This window comes from Engraulis encrasicolus, chromosome 5, assembly GCF_034702125.1.
Source record: "Engraulis encrasicolus isolate BLACKSEA-1 chromosome 5, IST_EnEncr_1.0, whole genome shotgun sequence".
NCBI classification, from domain to species: Eukaryota; Metazoa; Chordata; class Actinopteri; order Clupeiformes; family Engraulidae; genus Engraulis; species Engraulis encrasicolus.
The window spans coordinates 57,443,072-57,469,755 of record NC_085861.1 but is presented as its reverse complement, the minus strand read 5'-3'; the positions used below and the strand labels follow the sequence as shown (position 1 = coordinate 57,469,755).

The 26,684-nt window shown below is 42.3% G+C and overlaps 1 protein-coding gene across 1 annotated transcript in view; it reads left to right on the top strand.

Moving 5' to 3' along the window:
- Window positions 1-26,684, top strand: part of tmem67 (transmembrane protein 67) — a 58,325-nt gene that overhangs the window by 2,475 nt on the left and 29,166 nt on the right. The window contains exons 3-10 of the mRNA XM_063199796.1: window positions 7,025-7,115; window positions 7,488-7,587; window positions 16,779-16,842; window positions 18,593-18,670; window positions 18,952-19,014; window positions 21,552-21,706; window positions 22,406-22,514; window positions 22,746-22,832. Of these exons, the coding sequence (XP_063055866.1) occupies window positions 7,025-7,115; window positions 7,488-7,587; window positions 16,779-16,842; window positions 18,593-18,670; window positions 18,952-19,014; window positions 21,552-21,706; window positions 22,406-22,514; window positions 22,746-22,832 (747 nt within the window). The remainder of the gene's footprint in view (window positions 1-7,024; window positions 7,116-7,487; window positions 7,588-16,778; window positions 16,843-18,592; window positions 18,671-18,951; window positions 19,015-21,551; window positions 21,707-22,405; window positions 22,515-22,745; window positions 22,833-26,684) is intronic.

The window sequence follows — 26,684 nt, the reverse complement described above, 5'->3', positions numbered from 1 at the left end:
ATGTGCCACAGCATGGTGTAGTAGCCACACCTGTTTTGTCTCTGCTCCCTGGTCTGCACTCACAAACTGTGCAATATCGAATGGTGTCCTGCCGGATTGCCCAGTTTCTATGTTTTTAATTCGCCTTTGTCAGAAGTATAGTGTACAAAGTATTGTAAAACAATATTCGTAACCTACCATATGAACTGTGTTGTCAATGTCGCAGCAGAATGCTAAATCTGGACTCTGTAAAGAAGTGATGAAATTGAAGCAGTACACAGTATGTATGACAATAGACTAGAGGAACATTACATTACATTACATTGCATTTGGCAGACGCATTTATAACCAAAGCGACTTTCAAAAGAGGACATAATCAAGCCAACATCACAAGCAAATACAAAGTGCACAGGAGATATACAGAACAACAAGTGCAGTTGCAAATAGGGGTTAGTTTTTTTATTTTTATTTTTTTTATTTTTTTATAAAGAGTAAATAGCGAGTACACACACACAAACACACACACACACACACACACGGAACTAAACTAAACATCATGTCAGGAGTCTGCCCTGGGGCAAGGCCAGCTCAAGCATTAGTCTAGTATATTCTCTCGAAAGAGGAAGGTCTTTAGTTGTTTCTTGAAGGCTGCAAGAGATGTGCTTAGTCTTGCTGCCTCTGGGAGACCGTTCCACCACTTGGGTACCACAACGGAGAACAATCTTGACTGGCAGTACCTAGAGCGACTGGATGGCAGAGCCAGACAGCTTGTGCTGGATGAGCGCAGTTCTCTTCCAGTAACATAAGGTGTGAGTAGGTCCTTCAGATACCTGGGGCCGTTCCTGTGATGGTTTTGTAGGCAAGGGTCAATGCCTTGTGCTTGATCCGGGCGGCGATCGGTAACCAGTGCAACTCAATAAATAGAGGAGTGACATGGGTCCTTTTGGGTTGATTGAATATCAACCGTGCCGCAGCATTCTGGATCATCTGCAGAGGCTTTTGCACACAAGCAGGTAGACCTGTCATGAGTGAGTTGCAGTAGTGAACGCCGGACAGGACCGTGCCTGGAATAGAATATCTACAAAAGACACAGCTGCTGCTTCAAATGCACTGGTAGAGTACAAAATGAGAGTGTAGCCATTGATTATCTCTTTAAAGTACGGTAAAGGGAGGATGGCACAGGTACACAGAGAAGGAATGTTCAAACATTCACATATCATCATTTGGTGTATAAATGGACATCTGCCTTAGTTTCTGAAACCTGGGACCATGGACACTGACCATTTTTGTTTTGTTTTTGTTTTGTCATGTGATGCTACTATGGTATTACCATATTATTAGTAAGTGGTCTGTATGACGCCATATTTGTGAGTCAAATTCTCTCTGAAATGAATAACGAACCAAACACCAGCATTTGAGGTGTTGTTCATGACATTGCCGGCTACGTTTGGACAAGGAACTGGCCATTTTAAAATATAGCTTTTTTAGATATTCAATTTTTAATTTTTCAATTTATCATAATTCATATTCTGAGAGTTGTTGTATTCCAAGCTGATTGTGTAACATGTAGAGCCAGAAAAGAGCTTTCAAACAACACCACAGGCATCTTTTTGTGACTAACACTGACTGATATATTCAAGGCTGAATGTATAGTGTCTTACCCTCACATGTGAACCTTTCCTAGTCTGTTTCTCCCTTAATATTAGTGTCAGATTCAAACCAATGCTGTTCTGGGGTGCTACCTTGCTACTAAAAAGGCACACCAAGTATGATTGAAATCCGGGTCGGTCGGGTCCCAAAGCGTCTGATTTCACGTGAAATGACCCTTGTGGTTGACATGACCCTGTGTCAAAGGCTGCAGACAGGTCTAGTAGGATGAGGACCGAGGATAGTCCTTCCGTTCTTGCAGTCCTTAGAGCTTCAGTCACTGAGAGTAACGCAGTTTCAGTTGAATGTCCACTTCTGAAACCAGATTGTTTTGGGTCCAGTAATCCGTTCTGGTTTAGGAAGTTGGTAACCTGCTTTGCAACTGCCCTTTCTAGCGTCTTGGATAGGAAGGGAAGCAGTGAGACAGGTCTGTAATTTTCGACGTGAGCAGGGTTCAGTGTAGGCTTCTTCAGTAGTGGTGTCATTCTTGCTTGTTTGAAGGCGGAGGGGACAGTGCCGGAGGAGAGTGAGGAGTTCATGATGGATGTGATTGCTGGGACCACTGTTTGGGCAATGTCTTGAAGAGGGTTCGTGGGCACTCTATCTAGTAGGCAGGTAGTGGGACGGCTTCTTGTGATGAGTTTGGAAACGTCTTCTTCAGAGAGCAGAGTGAATTCATGAAGTGTTGCAGGAGTCTGCGTGTTTTCCAGGGGGGTGTCTTCTGGGCGGGAGGGTGGCTCTCAGAATTGCTTGCTAATATTTGCCGTCTTTTCCGTGTAGAAGGTGGCAAAGTTGTATGGGTTCAGGTCTGTGGGCGCCGGAGGGGGGGAGGGTTTGAGCAGTGACTTTAATGTAGAAAACAACTTACGTGGGTCTGTAGTGTTGCTGATCTTGTCGTTGTAGTAGGTCGTCTTGGCAGCTGTTACAGAGGCAGAGAAGGAGGCTAGTAGAGATCTATGTTTTTCGAGGTCAGATGGGTTGCGGGTTTTGCGCCATTTCTTTTCCGCCGCTCTGAGGGTGGTACATAGAGCCCGGATGGTCTCTGTTAGCCATGGTCGCGGTTGTGAAGGTCTTGCAGGTTTAGTGACTAGTGGGCACAGGTTGTCGAGGCAAGAGGTCAGTGTGGAGCTGAGCGAACTTATCAATTGCCTTCCATTCATTTCTGTAGAAATAAGCTCTTGATAGGGTATTGTTCATTCATTGTGAGCCAGTATGTTTCTCAACAGAGCACTTCCCTGAAATACCACCACCTTAACTAATTCTGCGGAAAATATATGTGAGCAAAATCATGCATCACTGTTGCTGTTAGCTTAGGAGGAGGCCTACAGGGATGAGGTCCTGAAACTTGGAGAGTGGTGTGCATCCACACCCATCAGAACATGGTCATACATGGGGAAGACATTGAGGTTGTGACAAACTATAAATATTTGGGAACTGATGACAAATTAACTTGGAGCTGTAACACAGATACTATTTACAAAAAGGGAATGCAGAGACTGTACTTCATGCGAAAACTAAGGCATTTAAAGTGGACAGGAATATGATGCGGGTTATTTTTTACCATTCTTTTGTTGAGAGCATTTTATTTTTCTGTTCTGTGGCCTGGTACTTCTCCCTGTCTGTTGTTAATAAAAATAAGCTGCATAAGATAATCAACATGGCCAGCAAGATTGCTTGCCAGCCACTAAATAGCATGGCCATGACTGTTGAAGCAAGGGTGGTAAAGAAGGCAAATACCATATGTGATGATCTCTCCCACCCCTTACAGCAAGCATATGAGTTGTTGCCCTCAGGTAGGAGGTTTAGGATGCCCTCATTTAAGACAAACAGAGCCCGCCAATCATTTATTCCTACTAGTATATCCATCCTAAATAAGACAACTGTAAGTTAGACTGAATAGCACACTGCACTTTGGTACTGAATACTGCACTTTACTGTGTTTATGTTGGGTTTTTTGTCAACCTGTCTTTTTGTCCTATAGAGGGAGGGGAGGCGGGGGGGGGGGTCGTGTTTGTCTATTGTGTTCTTGTTTATTGTAATGTCTTTGTAATTGTATCAGATGCACTGAAAATGGCACAGAACAAATTTCCGAAAGGACAAATAAATAATCTATCTATCTTATCTATCTATCTATCTATCATCCAACAACCTGGCCCTGAACATCTCCAAGACAAAGGAGCTCATCCTGGACTTCCGGCGGAACAAAGATGCTCCTGCCCCCCTGTACATCAATGGAGAACGTGTAGAGCAAGTGAGCTCATTTAAATTCCTAGGTGTACACATCTCCGCTGATCTCTCCTGGTCGACTAACACCTCGGCTCTGGTAAAAAAGGCCCAGCAGCGATTGCACTTCCTCAGAGTACTCAAGAAAGAACAGTTAGACTCAAGCTTGCTGGTGACCTTTTACCGTTCCACCATAGAGAGCCTGCTGACCTACGCAGTGTCAGTGTGGCACTCAAGTTGCACTGAGGCTGACAGGAAGAGACTGCAGAGGGTGACCAAAACAGCACAGAAAATCATAGGCTGCCCCCTGCCTCCCATACCCACCATCTACAACTCACGCTGCGTAAGCAGAGCCAGGAGTATCATTAAAGATCCCACACATCCTGGCTTTCATCTCTTTACACTGTTGCCCTCTGGCAGACGCTACAAGGCATTGCCAGCCAGAACCAATAGGATGAAGAACAGCTTCTTCCCCAAAGCTGTTACAACAATGAACACACACTTACTGGACAATGTTCATCTATAAAGGACTGTGCACTACGTAGGGAAGCTAAAATCTCGGTATACGTTGTATACTGACAATAAAGGCTTTCTATTCTATTTCTATTCTATTCTATTCTATTGCTTATGGAGGGACATAGGCGAGTGGTTGTGTCATTCCACACACACACACACACACACACACACACACACACACACACACACACACACACACACACACACACACACACACACACACACACACACACACACACACACACACACACTCTACCAGGGACTGCACCAGGGACTGCACCTTACCTGCACTACCTCAGTCCTGGAACATACACACACTATTGCTGCTGTCACTGTTATTATTATATCCCCGAAACGCGGAGCGTCGGGGATGTAATGGTTTTGCGTGCACCGCCGCCGCCGCGTCCGCCGCCGCCGCCGCGTCCGCCGCCGCCGCCGCGTAAGGTCTTTCGTGTTAACGCGATAACTTTTGAACGGATGTTTGGATTTGTCCCAGATTTGGTGTGTGAATGCTCTAGGGCAGGTTCATGAACTGATTCGAGTTTGGAGGTCAACAATTTCAAGATGGCCGAATTCAAGATGGCCGAATTTTTGTTTGGTCCATAACTTCTGACCGGGTGGATGGATTTGTCCCAGATTTGGTGTGTGAATGTTCTAGGGTAGGTTCATGAACTGACTCGAGTTTGGAGGTCAACAATTTCAAGATGGCCGAATTCAAGATGGCCGAATTTTTGTTTGGCCCATTACTTCTGACCGGGTGGATGGATTTGTCCCAGATTTGGTGTGTGAATGCTCTAGGGTGGGTTCATGAACTGATTACAGTTTGGAGGTTAACACTTTCAAGATGGCCGAATTCAAGATGGCCGAATTTTTGTTTGGTCCATAACTTCTGACCGGGTGGATGGATTTGTCCCAGATTTGGTGTGTGAATGTTCTAGGGTAGGTTCATGAACTGATTCGAGTTTGGAGGTCAACAATTTCAAGATGGCCGAATTCAAGATGGCCGAATTTTTGTTTGGCCCATTACTTCTGACCGGGTGGATGGATTTGTCCCAGATTTGGTGTGAGAATGCTCCAGGATGGGTTCATGAACTGATTACAGTTTGGAGGTTAACACTTTCAAGATGGCCGAATTCAAGATGGCCGAATTTTTGTTTGGTCCATAACTTCTGACCGGGTGGATGGATTTGTCCCAGATATGGTGTGTGAATGTTCTAGGGTAGGTTCATGAACTGATTCGAGTTTGGAGGTCAACAATTTCAAGATGGCCGAATTCAAGATGGCCGAATTTTTATTTGGCCAATTACTTCTGACCGGGTTGATGGATTTGTCCCAAATTTGGTGTGTGAATGCTGCAGGGTAGGTTCATGAACTGATTCGAGTTTGGAGGTCAACACTTTCAAAATGGTGGAATTTTTATTTGGACCATAACTTCTGACTGGGTGGATTGATTTGCCCGGTAACTTTATTTAATAATAATTTAATGGTTCACCATTTCAGTGAATCTACCATATCAGGTAGGCCTACAGTGTAATAACCAGTGTAACAATATTTAATACCATGTAATACTAGTGTAATACCAGTGTAAAAATAGGCAATACCAGGTACAGTGTAATAACCAGTGTAACAATATGTAATACCATGTAATACTAGTGTAATACCAGTGTACAAATATGCAACACCATGTAATACCACTTACACACAAATAGCCTACATCATATAAGTACAAAATTGGTACATGGTGTCACACTGGTATGACGTGGTATTAAATATTGTTACACTGGTTATTACACTGTACCTAATGTGGTATATCTACTGTAATAGTGAACCATTAAAACAGTGTTACCATTTGTCCCATTCTTCCCTTCATTTTCACAATAGTCATTTGGTTTTAAGCCTATGCACGTCATTGGTCTATGTACAGATATTAAATATATTTATTTTATATTTTGTATTTATCATAAACGTTCATGAAAATGTGGACCGGAGTGGTAGGAATGATTGGGGACTGGAAGCGTCGCGTTTCGGGGATATACCTTAAGCAGTCGAAGGCGACTGCACAGGCAGTCTAGTTTCTATTATTGTAATGTCTACACTCTATATTTATCTTATCTTCTGTTTACATGTTCAATGTTCAATGTTGATGTTAAATGTTAAATGTTTATTTGTGCTGTATTTATTATTGACCACTTATTGTTACCAGTCCATCACTGTCATCTGTCATGTCTTGCACTTTATGTCAGACTGTAAAATGTCAGTCTTGTATATGTCTGTCCAGGCATGGTATAGAGAGAAAACATAATTTCATTTCCCTTGTATGTCTTGTGCATATGAAGAAGGTGACAATAAAAGCGTACTTGACTTGACTTGACTTCCATGTCCTCAGCTGTAATGCAATGGTTCTCAACCTGTTTTTGAAACAAACAAACTCCCCCTACACCTCATCATAAGCTTGCCAACGTCCCCCTTAGTATTAAACAAATGCACTAATGCCTCTCAATTGCAACAAAGGACTCATCAGCTGTATCCTTCTCAATGCCCCCATAGTTCTCCTCAACGCCCCTGGGGGGCTGTAGAGTCACCGCCCCATTGAGAAACAGTACTGTAATGTAATGTAGTGCAATGCAATATTATGATGATGTGTTGCATGGGTTTTTAGGCAGTGACGCGGGATGGGTACGGCTGCATTCGCTGTCCTGGTGACACCGCAGGAGACGGCACCTGCATGTGCCCCCCCAACCACATCCTGGGTGAGAATCTGATATGTGTCTAGAAAACATTACAGAAACTATTATTGTACATCTTGTGTTTCTGTAGGCTCTGATGAGGTGTTAAATGGCTATTTTGGGGCTAAATACAATTAAAATCGTTGGCCAGGGTGGTTAAGTGTCTTCTTTTTCATGTAAGCCGTTGTCTTGCTTTAAGACAAGTTAAAAGAGGGAGCCTGTCGCTAAGATAGTGAAAGTCAATGGATCACTGTAGCATGTAGCATTTACAAAAAAATGACAGTTTTAATGTATTGAAACATTTTATAATTTCTTATTGTGCACACCCTTATTTGTCACTGACGTGTGTGTGTGTGTGCATGTGCGTGTGTGTGTTCGTCCACTTGTCTGTGGTAGTGGAGAGAGACGGTAAGGGGAATCTGCAGGAGGAGGCCTTGTGTGAACCCTGCAACAGCGCTGATCCTGCCTTGACTATCCCAGATGGCACAGGAAGCAGGTAGACGATAGTACAATACAATACAATATGTATTTATTAGGGGTGGGCAAACATCAGTGGTGTGGATCGTCAATGATCTCACGATTCAATCCAATTACGATCCGGAGGGTAACGATTCGATTCAATCCGATCCGATTCAACAATGCATTGCGATGCGCAGGGACGGAGCACAAGTTTGTGACGGGGTTATGTCGAGGTCCTCTACCCATAGGCCTATGCTATGCTTGATGTTACAAACATAACAGATGACACTGCCATTGTTGGATGTATTAAAGATGGGCAGGAGGGGGAGTACAGGGGACTGGTAGAGAACTTTGTTAGATGGTGTAGGACCAATCAGTTGCAGTTGAACACCACCAAAACAAAGGAAATGGTGGTTGATTTCCGGCGAACAACCCCATCCCTCGTGCCTGTCTCTATTGAGGGGGAGACAGTGGAGACAGTCTGCACCTACAAATATCTGGGGGTACATCTTGATAATAAACTGGACTGGTCAGTTAATTCACATGCAGTCTACAAGAAAGGACAGAGCAGGCTTTACTTTCTGAGGAAGCTTAAATCATTTAATGTCTGCAACAGACTCCTCCAGATGTTTTACCAGTCTGTCATGGCTAGTGTACTTTCTTATGCTGTGGCATGCTGGGGCGGGAGCATTAGGAGGAGGGATGCTGGACGTCTGGACAAGCTAGTGAGGAAAGCAGGCTCTGTTGTTGGTACAGAACTGGAGGCTCTTAGTACCACAGCTGAAAAGAGGACATTGGGCAGATTGGACTCTATAATGGACAATGACCATCACCCCTTGCACTCGGTCTTTGCCAACCAGCGAAGTCTGTTCAGCCACAGATTCCTCGCCATTCCCTGCAAGACTGACAGGCTGCGTAAGTCTTTTGTCCCCAGGGCCATCCAGCTATTTAACTCAACAACTCAGAACAACACAATGAAAGAGATTGTTATTGGTGACTGGACTGCATAACCCCCCCCCCCCTCCCTCCCCCCCCCCGGCCATGCCCCCATTTCATCCCCCTCCCACCCCTCCTTCAACAATCAGTAATAACTATTGCAATGAGAGACTTTTTTTATATCTGAATGTTTAATGTGAAATAATCTATTTATTTATTTTTGTATGTATGCTACTAGACACCTAAATTTCCTTCGGGATCAATAAATGTTACTCTACTCTACTCTACTCTACAAACGTCTAGCCTAATTGTCTGTTATTGTTCACAACATTCGCATCCCACCAGGGCTGAGCTCAAACATTAATATTATTGTAATGTGCAATTAAAGAAAAAGAAAGATGCGACTGTGTGGGCGCAACCGCAGCCAACAGTAATTTGTTTGTCAACCACCTTATCCAAATCGACCTCAATGCCCTCCTCCCATAGATTACTAACACATTCTATACCTCCTCCATATCCAAGATAACTGTCACTACCAATACGCACGGCCCCATCCTTGTCCGAAACAGATTCATTTTTAAACTGCCAGCCTTCTCGTCGATAGGCTAGCTAGATGGTTCCGCTTTGCCAAGGGTGAAACTTGGGGAGACATGTGGAAACGGCCGGGGATCACTGCGTGCATATTGGCTATTCAATTAATGTGATGAAGGATGGTCAAACTTTAGATGCTGCATGCCACGAAAGGGGCAATTTTTCGGGAGCAGCTAGGTAAAATGTTTAGGGGTTGGGAGGGGGGAACTGAACAGTTGTTAAATAACTTGGGCCCTACTTGACTATGTCCTGAAATTGGCAACCTACTGTAGGCGATATAGCCTACACACTGGCCCAGAATATGTAGCCTAGCCTATCTGCTGAATAGCCACTGCGCAGGGCTAACCACCACATACGTGCATTTCTCGAGCTTGTTAGTTCAATGCGATTTGCCAAAGTTGGTTGCTGCACCAGTGCGTTAAAAAGGATTCATGGGGGAACAACGCATAATACAAAAACCCCCCCCACAAAGCCTACCTTGGCGCTTAACCCATTATTGTCTTACCTTAAGTTGTCTTATTTCAACAAAGCTTGTTTGATATAATCAACGTAGATCCATGCAAACAAATATTTGACTGCCGCATGCCTTCACGTCGCGACCATTATAGACACCTAGACACCTGACCTGACTTCAGCCATTCGTTAGTCTCGCCCCCCTCCTACCGGCAAAGCTGCGCTAGAGGTTACATTTCGAGGGCTTAGAGCCAGAGGGGCGTAAAAGTGGCACTTTAGCTCTAGTTCTAATGCAAACACGAGCGCGGGGAGCTTTAACTGAACCGTGTGATGAACAGCATCATCTGTTTTAGGCTATCATTTATTAATCCCGAGGGAAATCAAGGACAATATAGGCCTATAGATATTTTGTAAACGCATGGGTCTACTTTGTGTTATAATTATTCAGTGTCTCTTCTGGAGGTCGGTATCTTAATTTGCAAATAGGCCTATTTGGTGCCAGTTTCTCGACCTAAGATGGATGCTATAAGAAAAGTAACCAGATGGCAGTAAAACGCCTGCGAATTATTACTTGTGTGATCGACTCGAAAAATGAAGCCAAGCCGTGTTATCCCATTCGTCCACAACGGGGAAAATTACACATGTTACCCATCATTGAAAAGCATGGGCACCAAGGGCGAAACTTTGATTTTGACATTGGTGGGAACACAAAAGTGCTCCAAGACAAAGATTCCAGAAGCTTTTTTGCATTATCAACAGTGTTTCCCCCAGAAAATTGGTTAGTCAAGGTGGTGAGGCTTCGAGTCTGTCCCTGGGGGGCGGTGTGGCGGGGGCGGCGTGGCGGTTTGGGGGCGGCGCCACTCGCGATGTCACGCGGGGGGAGGTGTTGGCGGGGTTTGATGTCACGCACGGCACGAATACTGCCCTACAAAGCAAGAAGGCAGTAACTGCATTGCTGTTATAAATGAGTTACTATGACTTTAATACCATATATATCAAACACTAAAATGAAATAAAATAATTGATCTGCAAAAAAGGTGGTAATATAAAGTAACAAAACTGTCACATGTCAATAATCTCCCAAAAAACACTTATCAGTGCTCAGTTTTGAGCTCTGCGCAGTTACTGCCTTTTTGCTTTGTAGGGCAGAATACTGTTTCGGGGGTTTTATTTAATTATATATATATATAATATAATTAAAATTCACAATAACAGTGTAAATACAGCGTTTAGATGAGCAGCTGCAATTCTTGGGTTGCAGTTGACGTCATAGTGCTGCCCCTGGTGGCGATCTACAACTGCTGGTGGACAACCCTCGCTTGGAGCCATTGAAACCCATTCAAAAGTACATTTTTTCGATGTTCGACAGAATATTTTTAATTAGACCTTAAGACACACCATGGGTCTTGTTTAAAAGCTGAGAACCCCAGCTTTCCATACCTGAAAACGGTATTTTCCTAGCATCTACCAATCCGAAGGTAGCCTACTTTAAGTCCAGGGTTACTTTTCTAAAGACAGCGTTTTGTTTCCTTGGAAACGGACGCAGTTTGCGTGATGTGCTATTTACGCCGCGAACCTTAAACGGTGGTCAACACTGTGTTTTCCCCTTCCAAAATGCCTCAATTCACAATCGCCAAGTATCTCTCCCTACATGCCGGGTCCAACCGCTTGCAGTAGTCGCTCATGTCCATGTTTACGTTGTCAAGGAGCTTCCTGTCCACCATATGAGCTGAGTTACTGTATCATTGTGAGTAACACATAAACCGCGTCCGTTTCCAAGGAAACAAAAGCTATCTTTAGAAAAATAACCCCGCACTTAAAGTAGGCTACCTTCGGATTGGTAGATGCTAGGAAAATACCGTTTTCAGGTATGGAAAGCTGAGGTTCTCAGCTTTTAAACAAGACGTGTCTTGGTGTGTCTTAAGGTCTAATTAAAAATATTCTGTCGAACAATGAAAAAATGTACTTTTGAATGGGTTTCAATGGCTCCAAGCCAGGGTTGTCCACCATTTCAAATTCGCACGCTCCAGTGAAGGGGCATTCTGACGTAACTGCAACCCAAGAATTACAACTTTTAACTCAGTTATTCCACCGACGATATGGCAACGTCTGGAATCTCTCGCTGAACCATTGAATTGAAAATTAAAATTGTTTCAAAATATGGCCTCGAGGATGGACACACATGGCGTAGTAATAAATCCGACCACTAGGTGTCACAATTTAGTCCAACCGATGTTGTCCTAGTGCCTGCGCTTGAACATGCATTACAACTTTTTTTTTTTTACAAGTTTTTTTTTTTTTTTTTTTTTTAGGGAACGTAGCCAAGGCGGGGGTGGGGTTTAGTCAAGGCGGCCGCCTTGATAAGAAAGCGCTGGGGGAAAGCCTGATCAATCATAGGTTCATGTCATGCAGATGTACGGCACAGTCTATGAATATGCTCATTATCCACGTCGATTTATAAGCACGAGCGGTGCTGTCCCTTATTTGTTTCAAACGTGTATGGCGCGCAATGCCGATTTAATGGCACGCTTTCAAAGACGATGATTATTGAGAACGGAGAACGAGACACGGAATAGGTTAGAAATAGGCCTAGGTGAAATTAATGTGGAGAGCACGGTCTATGAATATGGTCATTGATCCACGTTGATTTATAAGCACGAGCGGTGCTGTCCCCATAGCCTATTTGTTTCAAAAATGTATGACACGCAATGCCGATTTAATGTCACGCTTTCAAAGACGTTGATTATTGGGAGAACGGAGAACGAATAGGTTAGAGGTTGATGAAATTCATGTGGAGAGAGAGAAAGAGAGAGAGAGTGGGCAGCACCAACCCTTTGGATGTAGTGATGCACGCGTAACCGAAATTGAAAGAAAAGACAGGGAGGGAGGAGAGGCAAAATGGGAGGCGCGGGTATGATTATTTTAAATTTATTAATACACCGAATCGATCCGGCTTGTGGCTGAATCGGTGCTGAATCGTAAATGCCCTGGATCGCGATCCTTTGCCGCATCGATTACTTTTGACGGCCCTTGCAAACATGAAAATCTTTAATCGCATTAACTCAATGACTTTCTGTGATTAATCGCGATTAATCGCATAGCGCGCGAAACCCAAAAATAATAATAATAAATAATAAATATAATAAATTAAATAAAAATATTTTATAAATTAATAAAATAAAATAATTAATAATAATTTGCATAGGTACTGTGTAGATATAACCTATGTAGGTCTAATATAATATTCCACAATGGAAATGTAGACTATTTGCCAACCTATCAGTCTAAATTAAGGTCTAAATCAGTCTAAATTACTATACTATCCAATGTAGGCCTACTAATGAAACACATGATTGCATACAATATTACACTAGGGCTGAAATTGATATATTAGAAATTAGAAACTCAAATTAGGATGGTCTACATGAGCCTACAAGAAGGAAAAAACCATTGTCACTTAAAAAAACAGGCAACAGGCAGGCGTGCTTCTATGAGATAGCCTATGTCCCGCCTTCTCTGACTGTCAAAGACTCCCACCTTCTCTCTTATCTGTCGCTATTATAATTAAGGTGTTTCAGCGACTAGAATAACTACTAATTGACTGTTTGTTGGCATTGACAGCAATTTCATCTTTCAAAACAATAACGTTGACATGACTAACACTATCTTAAATGCTAACGAGGTTGCCGATGTCGCGAAATCATAGCCTACCATGCAGCCTACAATGCACGCGCAGCGCCTTGTAGAAGCGTTGCGTGAGGAATGTAATATCTCGCGGTCCGCTTTTTGATCAGGGCTTTAGTAAGTCTGCATGGCGTTATTGACAGCTGATAGGCGGCCAGCATAACAGTAGACTACCTTTTCATGCTGACCGTACAATAGACTAACTCACTATCCTTGCGAGCTGCAAAGGCGAGACACATGCTGATCGAGAGTTGCGCAAGGAGGACTGTAGAACTGTGTACTATACCGAAAATGTCCATTCAGAAGTTGACGTCTTTCTGCGGGCTATGCCTGTTTTGTTTTGCATACTTTTCTAGACATTCTTCTTCTCTGTCAGCAGTCACTGGAAGCAGCAATAAGCGACGCTTTCAAAATAAAAGCCACGAACGACGGTCATAAAACCCCCCCCAAAAAAAAGCCAAAAAAAAACCTGCAGCGTTATAGCGTCAACAAAATTGTCGGGCGATATTGACCTCAATAGTTAACGCACCGTTAACGTGTTAACGTTGCCCAGCCCTAGTATTTATATAGCGCAGTATCGCAATTATGAAGTCGTTTCAAAGCACTTTCAAAATACACACACACACACATTCCAGCATTCGCACTCCAGCTCTGGAGGCTGCCGTATGGCGCTAATTGCCCGGGGTTCACGTGAGCGTGCACACGCATGTCAAGGGGAGATCTGCAATGTTTGACCTGGTGGTGAGAACATTTTTGACACCAGTAGCCAAAATAACTTAATACATTGCTAAAGAAATGTATATATCTGGGTTATATTTATTTGTTTATTGTTTTAAATATTCTGGCAGCTTTGGCCAGAGCACGGATTCCCAGACTTTTAAATTCCCATTAAAGGGGTATGCCACTATTTTGGGGCTTAATACAGTTAAAATCGTTGGCCAGGGTTTCTAAAGGTAGTTAAGTGTCTTATTTTTCATGTTAAGCGTTGTCTTGCTTTAAAGATGGCCTCTCAACGTCATTTAATTAATATTGCCGTGTTCCCAATTGTTATTGAATGTGTTACGCGTTGGTCCTGTTTTAAAAAACGTTCTGGTTGCTTTGTTTCAAGACGTTTTTGCAAGCTGGCAAGGTGGCTTGTGGAGAAACGAGAGAGTGTTCCGTGTTTCTCGTGGAAATGCGTCTCTGATTGGCTCACTCCTCCTGCTCTCAAAGAAACGCGTCTCTGATTGGCTCAGTCCTCCAGCCTTGGGAGAGAATGTAATGGGAAACAGAGTCGCCACTTCCCCGGATGGTACTGCACTATAGGGGCGCCAACGGAGGCGTGCAGGCTCCATTCAGGGCTGTGCTCTTTCGACAGCGACCCCTAGGCGAGCTGTAGGCACGGAGCAACCGGAGTGAGCAGGCTTTATGTATGAGGCTTTGTGCTGTGTGTGTACCTGAGAGTAGCAACCAGCTGATAGCTAAGCTAAGCTATGTTTCGGACCACCAGACGTTGCTTGTTTTGAAAACAAGCAGAAAAAAATTACTCGACATGTTTTTAGATAAATGGGTCGATATAAACCTTTGTGGGCAACGCCTTCTTTCGACGTGACGAAACACAGAAAGGCTTTCGTGATTCGCTCGTTTCTCTGCATTATTGATGTAAATTGGGAAACACCGGGAAACACAGCCAGGAGAGTTGACGCACCGCTATGAGAGCCTTGCAAGTGAGTTTAACTTGGGGTGACCGTCCGATCTTCGAAAGGAGTGAGTAAAACTGAGTTTTATCGGAAGTTGGCCTTTAAGACAATTTAAAAGAGGGAAAATGTAGCTGCTAGTGAAAGTCAATGCATCACTGTATCATGTATGATCAGGGGGTTGCAGGTTTCGAAAAACACCCACTAGGAGAAATGTGTGTGTTCTTACATGTTCTCCATCCAGACCTGGCTCAAGTGCCCTTGAGCAAGGCACTCAAACACACACTGTGCTCCAGGCACAGTGACCAATGCCCTGTAATAACTGTAAGTTCCTTTGGATAAAAGTGTCAAAATGTTGTGTAATGTGTCAATGGCATCTGCAATTTTCTGTTTCATGTGTAACAGAAAATAAAGTCTTATCTAGGGCTGGGCGATATGGAAAAAAAGCAATATTACGATATGGATTACTTTATATAACGATAACGATATATATCACGACATAGCACAATTACGTATGGAATAGCTGACGACGAGGTGTCCTGATATCAAGGGAAATAATGGACGAGGCGAAGCGTTCTAAACAGCCCGACGGCGCAGCCGAAGGGCTGTTCGCTTCGCCAAGTCCATTTTCCCTTGATATCGGGACACCTCGAAGGCCGCTATTCCGCTTATAACCCGGTTACCAGCATTTAAGTATTAATTTATTAATATGTTGATCTAAGGCTTCGTGAGAAGGTAGATTCACCACTACGCTTGGCACGTTGCTATGGGCACCACTTCCTAATCTAGTGAGACGCGCCTCTATCGGAGGCATGTAAGGACGCGCAAAGATGTCTATGAGGACGCACGCAGAATGTTGGGGTGACTTGACAACCAAATGTGATCGAATTGACGACTGGGTTTTTGACTTGACAACCAGATGCGATAGAATTAGTAACGGGGTCTTGACCAGACAACCAGATGCGATAGAACTAACGACGCGGTCTTGACTAGACAACCAGATGCGATAGAACTAGTAACGGCACTTTGCCAGAGAGTTAGAAAAGAAGAAACTTGGACGCTCGCTCGCCCGCATGACATCATAGATAGGTGTCCTACTACCGAGGAATAAAGGACACCTGCTCAGCCAATTTAGAAGACGTTCCGTCTGCTCACTGGGTGATAAATAAGTTTTCAGTTATTCTCTTTATTTGCTCTTTATTTTTTCATGTCGCAAAACAACCTTTCTTTAAAATGGATCTTTTTATTCTTATTTTTACAGTTAAGTTAACTTATAGTGTGTATTGTGACAACATGAAATGTAATTAAATGATATTCAATTGTATATTCAATTGATAAAATTACTATCACGATATAAACAATATAGGAGAAAGGTCACGATATACACTTTTATGTCACGATAACGATATATATCGTCATATTGCCCAGCCCTAGTCTTATCTTATCTTACGGCATCTGCAAATACAGTATGTGATATTAGGCTGATTGAAAGAGATGCACAAAGTGAAGTGAGGCAGAGGGTTAAAAAAAACATCATCTAACCAACACCCATACCTGTACCACCTGTACTGCTCACATGCCTTCAAGAATTGCAATTCTTATCCTGCAATCTCTCATGCCAGCTGATTTTGGCCATCTTCCATTGTTGATTGAGTTGGATGGTAGCAATGGTATTTATCATACCTAGCAGTCAAAATGAAGTTGTTTTTAATTTCTTTTAAAAGCATGATACTTCTGGGGCAGTTCTAATATGATCAGGAAGCTGGTTACAGCATTTGGCAGCATAATCACTAAATGCCATTTTATCCAATGCACAACCAGTAGAGGAGACTCTGAAGAGCTCAAAACTCAATTCTAGCATCATCTAGTAATGTTCTGACCCTAACAGGTGTGTGAGATGCCAGGATTCTTTTGTCAACACGTCCCTATCCTGCTCCTGTGGAGGTAAGGAGGTAAGCTCAAGATAATACCCTGCAAGAGTTCATATAACTCTCTTCTTGTTCTCTCTCACAAGGCCACTCGCGCCCCTGCAGAATTTAACCGTGAACAAGTTGCAGATGCAGTCTGAACTTTGATTTACTTCAGAGTTCAGCATCAAGTTTTGATTTTGTTGCCATTTCTACTTCTTCAAATTGTTATCATTGCTGCATCCTATGTCTGTGAGGATTTGCACGCTTCAAAGTAGGTTTATGTCTAAGGTTTTCTGTAAGCAGTTGGAGCTCTTGAAGCTTGCAAAACATTTCGTTCCTCATGCGATTTCTTCCAGAATCCGTATGACGTCATTTAAAGGTACACTGTAATATTTTAGCAGTTTATTTCTAGAATTCATGCTGCCCATTCACAAATGTTACCTTTTTCCACAAATTCCAAGTAGGCTCTTCATTATGATTTGGAAAATAACACTGGTAACACTTTATAATAATGTTCCTTAGTAAAGACTCAGTAAATAATTAACTAATGATGAATAAAACATTAACAAATGTTTTTATTATTAACTAAGTTTTATTAATGCTTTATAAAATATCTACAAATGATATATTCAAGATTTTACACACCTTATAACAGAGTATTTTATTCATTTACAAGCAACTTGTAAATGTTTGATTAATATAAAATATTAACATAGCATTTCCTAGTCATTTACAAGCATTTGTTAACATTTCCTAGTCATTTACAAACATTTGTTAATGTTTTGTTCATCAATAGTTAATTAGTCTTAAAAAGTAGTAAAAAGTCTTTATAATGCTTTTTTGCATCCATTATTCTAAAGTGTTACCATAACACTTTTCATACCTGAAAATAGGATCTCATCCATGTCTGCTATTTTGAATTAAAACAATTGAAAATAGACTTTTTTTTGTTACAAAACATACTCTACTATGGTCATAGTTATAAATATTAGTTTATTATTCAGTAAATGTTCACGAAAATGCCAAATTAAGCAATAGACAGCACAATTTTAATGAGCAACATAGTTGCATACCTACTCTGTCCACCATTCAGGAGACTAGCGGGACCATTGAGGAGAATGGAATTGATCCCACTTCGTTGCATTGACAACACGTAGAGCACTTTATTTTGGTTACCGTTCTTCAAATCTTTGGTTATGTTTCTCTAGATCAGCCCCTTCCCCCACTTGACCAAGTCTGATGTGAAGGTGTGAAGACTCATTTAAGTTCCCCACTCCCTATAGACAAATAATTGCTTCTGATACTGATGTGACATGTTAAAGTGAGAATAGTTGTGGAGACGTCTGAAGACTTCCAATACCACAGCAAATTCCTCTCGACAGGTCTGACCACAACAAGCCTCCTTCACACCTTGAAATGTGACATCACCTTCATCATTGTCAGTTGATCAGTCTTGTAGGATCTAAATGACTTTCAGGCTATAATTGGAAAAGTCCAATTCTCCTTTTAGTGTGATGCAAATGTGATGCTAAGCATGTGAATGGAGAATCTCCATGTCCCACTAATGTAGATGCTCTCTTATTCACTTGTTCCATTGCTCAAAGTTGCAGCAGACAGTTCTGCTCAAAAACTATTCGATCAAAACCCTATCCTCTCTCTGCTTGCCAAATTGATAAGTCCAGTTAAGGTCTGGCTTTTCAAATGTCACACGTGACGCACGTTATCTTAAAAATAATTCATGTCTTGTTCTGGTCTTGTGTGTGGTGTGTGCTTGTGCTATTGTGCACCACAGGCAGGAGGACAGTGTTTCCGCAAGAACGATCTGCCGGACTACCGCAGTGAGGTCTCCAGCATCAATTTTGCTCAGCTGGTAAGAGTAGTCAACCAGATTAAGTTAACCTTATGGTAGAGGTAAGCCATCTAATAGAAGAACCTGGAGTTCTCATTTTCTTAACTAAATGATGTCTGCTCTGCAGGTATATCTATTAGCAGGTTTACAGCTTCCTGTAGGTTCACTAAGCCTGGGTTTATCATTTACCCATGTTCTTTAGTATACCCCACAGATGATCAAAACAACATCAGTCTATGCAAAATAGTCAGTGCCGTGTACCGGTATATGTAAATCCCGTTTGTTTGAACTTTCCTCTTCAGGCTCTTCCCATTCAGTCTGTGTGGTTCTCCAGTCATCTCTACTCGTCAGCAGCTGGCTGTTTGGTATGTGAACGCAACGATGCACCATCATGCACATAACATTGATTATCTGCCTACGCAACGGAATTCTCTTTTCCGATTGGCTAATGGCTGGCCATTATTCCCGTAGAACCGGTCAGGCAAGTTAATGGCTTGGCGAAGGCAACTCAGTCTCCGTGCTCCACATGTCGCCAGAGTTCTGAGTTGCCGCCTCCTCGCCATTAACTTTGTGTAACCGGTCACCTCGTCGGCCATTATCCCTTACATACACATTACACCAGGGGTGTCAAACATAAGGCAGGGGTGGACGGATGTGGCCCGCCAGATGATTCAATTCGGCCCCACACTTCTAGAGAAAGCAGAACCAACTAAGAATGTCAAAAAAGAAGAAAATCTCAAGCCCTTTACTAAGTGTCTTGAGAATTCAGGTTTTCAATACGTGAGAACAGTGTTGTTGTTTGCCATTTACAGTCAATGCTACTCATTTACCCACTGTCAATCACCTTGAGATAGTTATGTGATTCCGATATGAACCAGACATTTTCGATATTTTGCAATTGAGTAACTGGTCAGGCCTAGTTAATATCAAATTGACTGTATATGAGTGATTCTCTAATTCGCCTACACTTTTAAGTCCGTGGATTTTATTTGGCAATTCCATTAACTATTAACTGCATCCAATGATGTTTTGGACATTAGAAAACATTTATCTTTCATATAATACAGAAAGTGTAGACATAGCATTATTTCCCTCAGCAAGAATGAATATTTAATACTGGTTTTGGGCGTTTTCATGCCGTCCTGTTTTCCAAATGTCAGATTCAGTCTTCATATTAGCATGTAAAGAAACTTGTTTTGCCCAAGACGATTGCAAATGTTGATTCACAGTAATCATCACAATATGACAAAACTGTCAGAAAGACCACTGTCCTTTCCATTATACATGAAATTTGCCATTTTGTGTGTGTCCACGAAAACTGTGTTAACCGTGTCACGGTCTGAAACCTCCTCCATAAATCAGTAATGGTTTGGTCTTAGGCCATACGAATAACATCACGTGATGTCATAACCTCTTTGGCGGGATATGGGAAGACTTTTTGGTTTTGAGCTCCATCCTTCCATAATTTAAACCATTCTTTTTCATGTTCTCATAGCGGGAAAATTGCCTGTCAACAGTGTTATCAACATATTCATAAGAATCTGAATTAGAAATCACATGTAGAAAAACACAGATAAAGCATACAGATACATAAATTGATTAAGGTGTTGTGGTGGAACTTCTGAGGTCCTCAGTTAGCACAACACCATAAAAATGGCTGAAATGTCAACGGTGTTACCGTCAATGGTGTTACAATTAAGTATGACAGTCAGGGTTGCCAGATGAGGCTGATGATTTCCAACCCAAAAAATAATCAAAATCCGCCCTAAAAACCCGCCCAATTCTATTGATTTATATGGCAGTGGGAAGGTTTTTCTGATAGATGCCATTTTTACCCGCACACGGCCATCCTAAGCAGCCCAATTGGGCGGGAACCAGCCCAATCTGGCAACACTGATGACAGTTGAGGAGGAGTATGTTTTTGCCAATTTATATCCATATTGACAGACAAACAAACAAAATAATTTGTGTTCTAGGGAGATGGGTTTGTCTGTTCTGTTTTTTTCTCCTAAAAAAGTGCCGACTTGTTCCCCTGCACTGTTGACCATAACACAGTTGAGTAACACGGTTGACTGTTTTGAAAGTGTTTTTGTGCTACTGATCCCTTATGTGTTGGAAAAAATCTACACTAGGGATTATCTCTGGAGAAGGAAGTCTTGTGTAAGGAGGGTGACTATATTCAAATCAGACGTTACAGGGATTTATGATGAAAAATGTGTCAGTCTGTATCACACTGACTCATAAAATCCTACTTATGAAGCTCAACAATCACATTTTCTATATCAGTTGCACAGATTAATGACAACATTACTGCTAAGGGACATAAGCACTTTCAAACATATATTGTTTCAACTCTGTAGTATTTTTATATGTGTTTGAAATGACATAGTATTTGTCCATAACACTGTTGACAAAATAATTAAGCAAATGTTCGCTTTCATTAGAGTATTTATCAAATGATTTAAGATTAAGCTTGGCAATTTGTTTGTTTGGAAACTTAAATATATACACTATGTAAACATCTAGGTCATTTAGTTGAAAAAAAATACTGATAATTGACATTTTGCTTTTGCCAAAAGCGTAGAGAAATCGTAGAATCACTCCTATGGTCCCAGGACCGAAATTAGTTTGACCTCCCCTGCATTACACAGCAGAGGTAGAGAAGGTGTCTCGCTCTGAGATCTGTATGTTTGAGATCCTTGCACTGTTAGCTATATTTTACTCGACTAAAATTAGACTAAGATTTTGAGATATAGAGATATAATTTTAGACATGACATGAAGTATGACTAACAAAATAATTTGTGAATGACTAGAAGATTAAAAAAAAAGTTGATAACAACAAAGCCTGAATTGAAAAATAGGACACAAAAATAACACTGATCCCTGGCCTGCGCTGTCAGCTGTTCTCCAACAGGACGTCCTGCCAGGCGCTGGGCAACATGTGTGTGATGAACATGTACTCGTCCAGCTCGCTGAGCACCGACGCCTGCGGCCTCTACAACACCGTTTTCAGGAGCACCGCAGCGCAGGGCCACAGCCAAGAGGTCACGCACTGGTACGTTCTACTTGGCTCTTTGCAGGTTGTCTTAAAGGTGCAGAGTAGGCATTGCAACTATTCTGCTCATTGAAATTATGCTGTGCTGCCTATTGCCAAATTTTCATGAATATTTACCAAAATAATAAACCTTATGAGTATTTATTTGAAGTCTGTGCTGCCCAATTCACAAAATGTTGATCTTTACCATGAATATTAAAGATGCACTGTCTAATATTTTTGCAGGTTTGTTCCAGAGTTCATGGTGCCCATTCACAATTATTACCTGTTTTTCACGAATAGTAACCACCACCATCAAATTCGAAGTATTCATTATGACTGGGAAAAGTGCACTCTTCATACATGAAAAGGTGGATGTTCTCCATGTCCGCCATTTTGAATTTCCAGATTTAGACATTTTTAGCTGCAAAACTTCCTGTACTTTGGTCGTACTAGTAAATATTAGTTTATCACTCAGTGAAAAGATCAAATTTGGCAATAGGCAGCACAGTTTCAATAAGCACACAGTTGCAAAAGTCCACCACCATCCTACACAGTGCACCTTTAAGAGACAGGGCGATTTATTAATGTGCACCATTGCATTGCCATGCCCATATTAAATAAATGCTTGTTTTTTTTAATTGAATGTGCATTCTCTTTAATGAGATGTGTTTGTATGTGGGGTGTGTGTAGTTTGAATTGTGTGTTTTTGTTCCACAGGAGAACCAACATGCCCTGGCTGTTCTACGGGGATCAGCCCGGTTTGGCATCCCGCGTGCTGCAGGCTGAGCCCCTCCCTGTTGGCTACAGCTTTAGAGGAACCTACAGGGTAAACCAACAACGGAGGATGTCCTAAACATTCATTCATTAATATTGTAACAAAGTGTTAATTGTAACACCTATTTTAACTTACTAACAGTGTGTGTGTGTGTGTGTGTGTGTGTGTGTGTGTGTGTGTGTGTGTGTGTGTGTGTGTGTGTGTGTGTGTGTGTGTGTGTGTGTGTGTGTGTGTGTGTGTGTGTGTGTGTGTGTGTGTTGCATGCATGCTTACTTTCTCTAGAATACACAAATTCAGCTCATAGCAGCGGTTTACAATGTGGGAGGACAGTTCTTGCGATGGGAAAACCTTACGACAGGAGCACTGCAGGTTTGTCAGAAAACACACACACACACACACACACACACACACACACACACACACACACACACACACACACACACACACACACACACACACACACACACACACACACACACACAACAAACAAAGGTTTCTTATCAAAGTGGAATGAATCGGAAAGTGTCAATCGTCACACACATGCCTTGACTTTTGTATAATAATAATACTAACACATATACGTTTTGTAGCATTTTTCTAGACACTCAAAGATGCTTTACAGACACACAAAACAACAATCGTAGACAACAGTGGAAGCTTTTACTGTATGTCCATAGTCCTGTTATATGGAGCTGTGCAGTGTGGTGAAGTTAGTGAAATCCACGACGGGAGCAGTGATGGAATGCCATAGGATTCAAAGTTCCGGATCCTCTCATTGTGGTGGCGACCTCGGTTGGGAAGGCCGGTAAAACAGGCAGGTGAAGTTTCATGAGCGAGTGGCGGGGTGCCACGGAGCCGCGGAGACGATGGCTGAGGACGGCAGCCGGACACCCTGGCAGCGTCAATGAGCCGTAAAACATCATGGCAGGTCCATGGAGACATCGAGACGCATAATAAAACAGAAGGGCAGGGGATGGATATACACATGGACTAAGGAAGACTGACGAGAGAGAGAGAAAGAGAGAGAGAGAGAGACAGAGAGACAGAGACAGAGAGAGATACAAACAAACTTGCTGGCAAATTGTAAAACAACTACAAATCAAGAAGGGGTGTTGGAATAATACATGCAGGGCGAGCGTGTTGTTGAGTGCATGACCCAGAAGTTGTGCTGTGGAGAAGATGCCCAGACATATTTACATAGACATATTTACACACATCACTCAGACATATTTAGAAGCTCTATTTTTATGTGATGATGTAGCTGAGGTAAGGTTACAATTTCTGACCCATGGAGACCTTTGAGACATTGGGAGGTGCTGGTTCCAACTCATCATAGTAAGATGATACTTGTGTCTATGAATAAATGATTGATGAAATGAAAAACTTCATTGTCCTGAAGGTAATTTGCCTTGCGTTAAGGAGCCATAGAACAAACACTTGGACTTATAGACAATTGCAACAGTTCACAAAGAGATGCAGTAGCCAGAGTAGATGAAAATAAAATACTGGAAATAATAAAATAAAATAAAAAATCCTTTATATAAAAGTACAGTATACAGCTCCAGGCCTTTTTATTAGAATACCATGAAAAAGTTGATTTATTTCAATAATTCCATCAATACTGTTAAACTGTCATGGATTGTAGATTCATGGCCCAGTTTTTTTTAACTATTCCAATCATTATTTTTTTTCTTTTTATATACGTTGGCCTTCCAGCTAAAAAAAAACATGAATTGGGGAATTCGCATTATTAGAATATTGTTATAAAATCACATTTTTCTTCATCAAAATTCTGGTCACATTAAATCAGTTGAAATTTGGTACTTTCTACATAACATGCAATGGTCAATACTTGGTTAGGACATTCTCTGTCTTCATAATGGCCATGATGCGTTTAACATTGAAGTCAATGGCAAAAACAGTGCATGGGAGTTATGGAAGCCCAGATATCCTTGATGCTTTGCTGTCAGCTGTTCTTGTTTGTTGACCTGGTGCCCCACACTTCACTCTTCAATATACCCTGTAGATTTCCATGCCACGTTTTGGTGTTAACTCACCAGTTTAATTCTAACTCAACAGAAATAAAACCCCATTCATTTTCAATGGGGTTTCATTTCTGGTTATTTAGAATTAAACTGGTGAGTTAGCGCCAAAACGTGGCATGGAAATCTACAGGGTATATTGAAGAGTGAAGTGTGGGACACCAGGTCAGCTATACAAAAACAGCTGACGGCAAAGCATCAAGGATATCTGGCCTTCCATTACTCCCATGCACTGTTTCTGCCATTGACTTCAATGTTAAACGCATCATGGCCGTTATTATTAATAATATTAAGACAGAGAGAGTCCTAACCAAGTATTGAACATTGCATGTTGTGTAGAAAGTACCAAAGTTCAACTGATTTGATGTGCACTGATGTGAAACAAATTTTGATGAAGAAAATTGTGATTTTATTACAATATTCTAATGATGTGAATTCCCCAATTCATGGTTTTTTTGAGCTGGAAGACCAAAATGTGTAAAAATAAACAATTTAATGATTGGAATAGTTAAAAAACTGGGCCATGAATCTACAATCCATGACAGTGTAACATTATTGATGGAATTATGGAAATAAATCAACTTTTTCATGGTATTCTAATAAAAAGGCCTGGAGCTGTATAGTATATAAAGTTAACCTATCTGAACTTAACTTACAGTATTTAACAGTTGAATGCTTCTGGGTACAAAGGATGTTAAGCCTCTATTTGTTTTAAAATAATGTGGCATCTACCTGAGTACTAAAGGGTGGTTTATGCCTCGAGATCAGCGTCCCTGCGTCGTGATGCAGTGAGCCGCGCAGTTAACGGAGTGAAGCCCCCCCCCCCATCACGCAGGTACTCTGGGGCACCTCCCCAAAATTGTGTCTCGACGCAGGGAGCGACGGCGTGAAGGGCGAAAATAGGTCTCTGATTGGTCCTCTCGACCAGCCTGCTCTGTCCTCGAGTCGAGAACAAGCTACTTCCTTGTTCTAACCTTCGTCGGTCTACGGACTGTGAGCTCTTCATTAAATAAGTTGCCAGTGCTTTGTCGTTTGATTCATTTACACGAACCAAAGACAACACGTGCGCTTGAAAGTTACCACGCTGAAGTTGGACAGTTGAACAGTGGTTCCGAGGTCGAGGAAACATTCCGCTTCGTCCTCGACAAATGAGCCACTTCTTTGTTCCAAACTACCACGGTGGCTGCCAGTGCGATCAAACATGCACGTGACATAAACGCACAGGGAAACCTGGTGAGACGGAGGAGAGGCCGGAGCAGGACACAAACCACAGTCTCCAGAATCTCCATGCACATGATGAGAAGGGGGGCAGGAGCAGCATCGCTGGTGTGACGGAGGCGACAAGGCAACCAAGTGAAAGGGAAGTGATTCAGGATACCAGGCAGCTCGTGCAGATCACGCCAGGAGGAGACGTCCGGAAACAACGCGTGAAATGGCCAACCGCAGCTGCAACAAAAGAATGGGAGATGTTTGATTGCGACGTGGACCAGGTGCTAGAGGCAGCCACGGCAGGAGATGTGGGGAAGAAGCTCAAGGCCATGTCCTCGATAATCTGGAGCATGGGTGCTGAGTGCTTCGGAAGGAAAGAGCTGAAAGGAAGAGCAAACACCCAGCCCAAGGAGAATAGACGCCTGAAGGAGATAGCTACCCTGAGAGCGGATTTGCGGAGGCTGAAGAAGGCCTTTCGCAAAGCAACACCAGACGAGAAGCCAGCACTCACAGAACTCTGGAAGAATCTGAGGGAGCGCATTAAGATCTTGCGGCGAGCTGAGTGTCACCGCAGGGACAGGAGGCGGCGGTTGAAAGAAAGGGCAGCTTTCACCAAGAGTCCATTCCAATACCTGTCTAAACTCCTCGGCGACAAAAGATCAGGGGAGCTGAAAGCAACAAGGGAAGAGGTGGAGGAACATCTTCGTCAGGTTCATAGTGATCCTAGAAGGGAAGACAGTCTGGAGGAGATGGATAAGCTCATCAAACCAGCCGAACCAACAGTCCCCTTCAAGACCGAGGAACCAAGCTGGCAGGAAGTCAACAGCTTTCTAAAGAAAGCCAGAGGAAAATCAGCTCCAGGGCCAAATGGCATCTCATACAATGTCTACAAACATTGCAAGAGGCTCAGGAGACGACTCTGGAAGCTACTGACAGTGGCATGGAAGAAGAACTACCTTGCAGATGACTG